Source organism: Oncorhynchus kisutch, linkage group LG6, assembly GCF_002021735.2.
Source record: "Oncorhynchus kisutch isolate 150728-3 linkage group LG6, Okis_V2, whole genome shotgun sequence".
Taxonomy (NCBI): Eukaryota; Metazoa; Chordata; class Actinopteri; order Salmoniformes; family Salmonidae; genus Oncorhynchus; species Oncorhynchus kisutch.
Genome location: NC_034179.2, coordinates 48,212,084 through 48,219,339, shown reverse-complemented (window position 1 = coordinate 48,219,339; position 7,256 = coordinate 48,212,084). Strand labels below are relative to the sequence as shown.

At 40.2% G+C, this 7,256-nt stretch overlaps 1 protein-coding gene across 1 annotated transcript in view; it reads left to right on the top strand.

The window, feature by feature from the left end:
* LOC109892928 (CAP-Gly domain-containing linker protein 2-like) overlaps nucleotides 1-7,256 on the top strand; it is a 53,656-nt gene that overhangs the window by 3,714 nt on the left and 42,686 nt on the right. Inside the window, exon 5 of the mRNA XM_031825946.1 lies at nucleotides 654-762. Coding sequence (XP_031681806.1) covers nucleotides 654-762 — 109 coding nt within the window. The remainder of the gene's footprint in view (nucleotides 1-653; nucleotides 763-7,256) is intronic.

Genomic DNA, 7,256 nt, shown 5'->3' with positions numbered 1-7,256 from the left:
CAGTCTGTCTGATCGCATTAGCGTAACCGGCTGTGACCTTTTCAGACATAGAATGTAGGCCATATCAGCTGTTTCAGTCATGCACGATTACACATCAGCTCTGTCGCTCCGTTGTCAACTCCGAGTTGTTAACTCCGAGTTGTCAACTTCGATGTCTACCCATGCAACACCAAGATGCCTGTCTGATTTCACCCTTATGTGTCTACATCCTTTAGTGTCACTATGGGATACATGCATAACATCCCAATCCACCTTCTAAAAAGGCAACACTCCATTGTCACTGAAAGTAGCCCAATGGTTATTGTTACCTTTTTTGGTATACAGTATATACTGTAGCGGTGAAGGCGCCGTGCAGGATTACGCCACACTACATACCTTATTTATAAACATGTAAGAACATCTTTGCACAGTTGGAAAAGGATGTCGCAAACAACAGATCTTTTTTTCAAGTATGCATATTTTGGGGGCATCTGAAATAACAAAAATACCAAGAAACAAACAAGCAAAAAGAAACAGAGACAACCTCATGTCTACCTCAGTTGCAGTTGTTCTATATTTTATCTTACTACGCAAGGTATTTTGGACATGATAATTCCCAAGATGTTGCAGTTGTTCATCATGCTCCTTTGTATTTTCAGGTGGGGGGCACTAAGACAGGAGTGGTGCGCTACGTGGGGAGACTGACTTTGCCAAGGGTGGAGTGGTGCGGCGTGGAGTTGGACGAGCCCTGGGGAAGAATGACGGTGCAGTGGCTGGAACCAGGTATCTCTCTCTCCCTCTCTGTGTGTGTGTCTTCTCTCTCCCCCTCTCCTACTTGATCTAACTCCCTCTTTATTTAAATGTGTCTCTCACTGTCTCTTTCTCACTCTCCTACACACACACACTCGCATGCACGCACACAAAACCCCCACACAGATCTGTCTGGCAGATCAGACTGTAGGCCTAGTAGTGGCTTAAACAAATCTATCATGTGTGGTTTAGTGTCAGACAAGACAGCATCATTCTCTTTTAGCTGCAATCCCACTGTATGGTAAATATTTAGAGCTAGGCCTTCCCCTCTGTAACACAATATTCAACTGAATTATTTCCAAAATGGTGGAAACATAAATCACTGTGGCAAACAGAATATGACTCCACTCTCCAGAATATGACTTCACTCTTCTACCTACAAAATGAATCCCTAAATCAAAAAATAAAAATTGAGATGGAAAGTAGCTGTGCTAACATATACTAGCGGCAACATGCTCTAGTTTCCTCAACTTACATATTTGATGTTTGAAATATGCCTTAGAAAGCTTTTATTTCAATCCACTTAACTAAAAGCATGTTTTCCGCCTCTCAAAGTGATTGATTTCTATTAAAATACCTTTTGATGTGAAGGAATGCTCGACAGCAACTAGTCATGACTTGCATCACATTTAACAGTACTATATTATTAATGACATAATACATACTAGAACATTGATATAACTTTTCCAACATGCCACTAAAATGAATGTAATGTTTCCCAATAGTCTTGAAAGGCTAGTCTTAATTCCTCATTGCCACCTTTCTCTCATAACCTCTGATTAGAAAGGACTTGATTCCACTTGACATGATGGAACCTAGTAGTGAGCACCAATATCGATAAAAAAGTAACAATAAAATACAATAACGAGGCTATATACAGGGGTACAGAGTCAATGTGCGGGGGTTAGTCGAGGTCATTTGTACATGTAGGTAGGGGTAAAGTGACTATTCAGAGATAATAAACAGCGAGTAGCAGCAGTGTAAAAACAAAAGGTGAGGGGGTCAATGTAAATAGTCCGGGTGGCCATTTGATTAATGTTCATCAGTCTTATGGCTTGGGGGTAGAAGCTGTTAAGGAGCCTTTTGGACCTAGACTTGGCGCTCCGGTACCATGCTGTAGCAGAGAGAACAGGAAATTCACCATGTATTTACGTGGCCGAGACATAGCATGGGAATCTTTTTCTAAGAGATATACTAAATGCGCTATGAAACTCTCTCCAGTCGCTCCTTTACAGACATTGGGATGCATGATGTCCGATGTCAATTACTCATTAATTATCCCTTCCTTCGATGTTTTAACTATGGCCCATTCCTTGCAAGGTAGAAGCAAAACATTTATTAAAATTTTACTCAAACATTAAGGGTATTAGTCATAAGACTTTAAATAATAATAAATCATTTGGTGGGTGCTTATATTTGTCCTGTTTCACATATCTATTAATTGGAAATGAGCTTTTTGCACATCCCTGCTCCCCTGAGACACCTTCGGAGAGTGTTCGGCTACTGGCCCAACCACTGTAAACCGCTCGGCTACCCGCCGCCCTGTGTTTTAGCATGTACAAAGTAACACAAACAAAACAGGTGACATATCATACATTTAAAAAACCAACCTAAAACAATGAAATTGACTGAATATTCACATTTTAAAAAATGGGCAAGACAAAAGATTTAAGTGCCTTTGAACGGGGTATGTTAGTAGGTGCCAGGCGCACCAATTTGTGTCAAGAACTGCAATGCTTCTTGGTTTTTCACACTCAACAGTTTCCTATGTGTTTCAAGAATGGTCCACCACACAAAGGACCTCCTGTCTGTAACGGCGTTCTTCGTTTGTTGAAAGAGAGTCGGACCGAAATGCAGCGTAGTGGTTAATCATGACTTTAATGAACAAAGTGACACATGAAATAACTATACAAATACGAAAACAACAAACGGAACGTGAAACCTAATTACAGCCTATCTGGTGACACAACACAGAGACAGGAACAATCACCCACGAAATACAAAGTGAAACTCAGGCCTACCTAAATACGGTTCCCAATCTGAGACAACGAGAATCACCTGACTGCTGATTGAGAACCGCCTCAGGCAGCCAAGCCTATACTAGACACACCCCTAATCAACCACAATCCCAATGCCTACAAAAACCCCAATAAGACAATACAATAACCCCATGTCACACCCTGGCCTGAACAAATAATTAAAGAAAACACAAAATACTAAGACCAAGGCGTGACACTGTCAACTTGACACAACTCTGGGAAGCATTGGAGTCACATTTATTTTATTTAGCTAGGCAAGTCAGTTAAGAACAAATTCTTATTTACAATGACGGCTTATGAACAGTGGGTTAACTGCCTTGTTCAGGGGCCAGAACGACATTTTTAGCTTGTCAGCTCGGGTTTAGATCTAGGCAACCTATCAGTTACTGGCCCAACACTCTAACCACTAAGCTACCTGCCGCCCCAGCATCCCAGTGGAGTTCATTGCCCCGACGAATAGAGGCTGTTCGGAGAGAGCAAAGGGGGGTTCCAACTCATATTAGGAAGCTGTTCTTAATGTTTTGTACACTCAGTGAAAAGCCCAAGCGTCCTTCACTCGTCTCATTCATTAGTTGGAGTCGACTCCGACTCCTGTGGTTGGAGTTAAAAGAGTCAACTCTAGTCCTACTAGGAAGACACATTTTGCATTCTAGGGAGGACTGGCATGAACATGATACTGCCCATTTGCTTATCAACTTATAAAAGGCCTATGTTTGTATATAGAAGGTGATGTGTAGGAACTAGAATATTTCAGTGATATTCTGCTGTGCGCAGCCTTGACAGATCCCATGGGATGATGCGGTGCACTCTACGCCGATAAACCTATTATTTGCTGTGTTATGAAATTATTATCCAAGCATTTGCTTTATTCCAAAGGACGATTTGCACAGGATTAATTTTTCCAAATGGATTTAATTTTTTTTATTTTTTATTAAATTGACTCTTATAACAGAAACCTGGGGTAGAAGGTTTTATTCTAGGCTTGAAGATATTTCAACGTCATGTCTAGACGATGACAGGCTACACTGATAACTCATGCTTGGCAGACAGATGTATCGGTGTGTCTCCATAATATTTAAATTGAGGAAGTGTGATCATAATCATTATTTAGTGATCCATGGTAGACGTCCTTCCAAGTAAAAATATCCCCCATTATGATTATTTGAGCTGCAACATTTTTGGGGTCTGAAACTTACCTTTCTGGTAATAAAAAATAAAAAAAATTGCTAAGGTGTGCTCACTTCTGAGGACACAAGCTCAAATTCATACAAATATTCAGAAAATATGAAAAATCATGTATGACTTTTTTCCTATTCAAAAAAGTGGGGCAATAGGGCATGACATGATTGAAATGCTTTCTAAATATGGTAACAACAGTTTATTAGCACAAGAAACTCTGAGGGCTCGGAATAGGCTACCCACTGGTCACAGATGTCATTTCAACATCTAGTTTTGATTTACATTTGGTTGAAAAATCACCATGTCATTGGATTTAGGTAAAAAAATTACAGGTGAGAAAAGACAATTCCCTTGCATTGATGACTTTTTGCAAATCCAATCCCTTTTCCAGGTTGATTCAATGTCATCATGTAGATTTTATTTGTTGAAATGACGTGGAAACAACGTTGATTCAACCAGTGTTTGCACAGTGGATAGTTGTTACAATGTTGCAAGTTCGCTATAGCAACAGCTTCGGGCCAGACACTGTTGATTTATTTGACATAATGTTGCAATTCACGAGCAACACTTCAAGTCAAACAGATAGAAGGGGAGGCAGACAGGCAGAGTAGAGAGATGAATGCATTTTTACTTAGTTGACAATGGAAGTTATAGGACTACTGCTGCATTGGCCTATAGGCTATAGGCCTATAGGCTATCTCTGAGTTCCATGCGCTCATTTCTTTCTCCGCCAATGGCTCACGGTGTATCAATGTGTCCATATGGCAGAAGCTGGTGCTCTTGCATTAGTTTAATTCTTACTTTCAGATTTGTATCATTTTAATTTACATTTGTATTATTAGAGATAAATGAGAAATGAAAATGTTATTATTGAAATTAAACTGCAGATCGGTAGAAATAGTATAATAAATTGTACATTTCCCCAAACTTGAAACTCACTTGCCGCCTATGTCAGCTACCCAAGTTTATCAGGCATTGTGTTATCTTGGAAAATTCTGTCTGGATTTTATCCTTAGCCATGATCAGCTCAGAAATTGACGATTATCATGGCAATTTAGCCCACTAAGTGGAACTCGCGTACAGCAGTCGTGTGTAGTCTAATTTCATTCCATAGGCTATTTTCCATTTTATCTGTACGTTTTTAGGATATGGTGTGTTTGATAAAACGTTAATTCATATTCACGTCGAAGCGCATTTGTATTTGATATGGGCCACCATTTGGGCTATTTAATTGGAAACACACATGATGTAAAAAGTGTCTCTTTCATGACATTGTCATACATTTGGTTGCCCTGTAGGCTACAAAAAAGGCCAAAGAGGCTATATACTTCTACGTATAGGCTACATGATTTATGTTAGATGACCTTGACAGAGCGTAGCAGTGCACCTCTCCAACTGCACCATGGAGAGGCACTGTGGGCATGGACAAGATACATACATTATACATACAAAAGTATGTGGACACCCCTTCAAATTAGTGGATTTGGCTATTTCAGCCTCAGCCATTTCTGACAGGGGTATAAAATTGAGCCTACCACCATGCAATCTCCATAGACAAACATTATTAGTAGAATAGCCTTACTGAAGAGCTCAGTGACTTTCAACATGGCACCGTCATAGGATAACACCTTTTCCAACAAGTCAGTTCGTCAAATTTTGGCCCTGCTAGAGCTTTCCCGGTCAACTGTAAGTGTTGTTATTGTGAAGTGGAAACATTTAGGAGCAACAACGGCTCAGCTGCGAAGTGGTAGGCCTAGGGTTGCAAAGGGTCAAAAACTTTCCGATAAATTTCTGGACATTTTTTGGTTAAACTATCCCCAATTTAATGGAATTGCAACCCTCTGCTGTCACGGATCCACCCCGGTACTGCTGCTCATTCTGTTCACCAGTTCCGGAGGTCAACGTCACCGGCCTTCTTGGCTTCACTGAACTGGATTCATTATCATCAACCCCAGACTTTTTGGATTACGCACACCTGGTTCCCATTTCCCCTGATTAATACAGCAGGTTATATATGTGCTCTCTGTTCCCCATTGTCCTTGTCGGGTATTGTTCCCCATTGTCCTTGTTGGGTATTGTTCCCATGTCCGTTGGTTGTGTGATTACCATTGCGTTGTTTCAGCTTTTGTGCTGTGTGTTTTGTGCATTGTGTATTACGGGTCTCATCCCGTGTCGTTCTTCAAGGTTTACCCTCGCTCTTTTGTTTAGGTACATCCCAGTGTTTTGTATACGTGTTTGTTTTGGGTGTATTTAAAAACGCTATTATGTGTCCCTGTGTCTGTCTCCAAATCCTTTATACCAGCGTGACATCTGCATGTACAGTGCATTCTTCTATCAAATGTAAAGCTAATTCTCAAGATCTTACACACTAATGAGATGCTATTGAACCCACATTACTACACTGTCTGTGCCAAGGACTACATGCTTTCTGGTAAGTTTTGATTACAATACTGGGTGGGGTGAATATATTTTGTGACCTACATAACTTTTGTTAACAAGTAAATAGCAGCCTAGAGCAAAGTGTGTTTAAATCACTACTAACTTGTTAACAATTTCTGCTAGTTAGGTTTTGCTACCATGTGGGTTTTATTTTGCTTGAGCCTGCTAACTGAGGAGTGTTAATTCACTTGTTTCCATACGTTTCATTTTAAACCATTTATCTTACAAAGGAGTTGTTTAATCTAACTGCTTAACTATTTATCTGTACATGGATTTTTATTTATTTAAATGTACTCATTGTTTTCTAATATTTACAGGAAAATGCCACGGACACTAGCTGATGTGTAGAAACATTTCACTGCAGCTAATGCAGAAGGAAAAGCTGTGTACATTTGCAAATACTGTGCCAAATCATATGCGAAGAATGCAACAAAGATGCAGAACCATCTGGCCAAGTGCATAATGTTCCCTCAGTGCTCACAACAAGCAACCTCTGACAAAAGTCCCTTTAATTCTATTCGAGGTGAAAATGATGAATCGGACACCTTATTGATAGCAACAGCTCATGGTCCTCCTTCTCATTCATCAGAGAAATGCTGATGAATGACTTGCTCGAGCTGTGTATGCAACTGGTTCACCTCTGATGCTCACAGGCAATGTGTATTGGAAGGGATCTGAATGTTCTTCGCCCAGCATACACCCCTCCAACCAGACATGCTTTATCTACTCATTTGCTGGATGCAGAGTTCAACAAAGTTCAAGTGAAGGTCAAGCAAATCATATAGAAAGCAGACTGTATTGCAATCATCT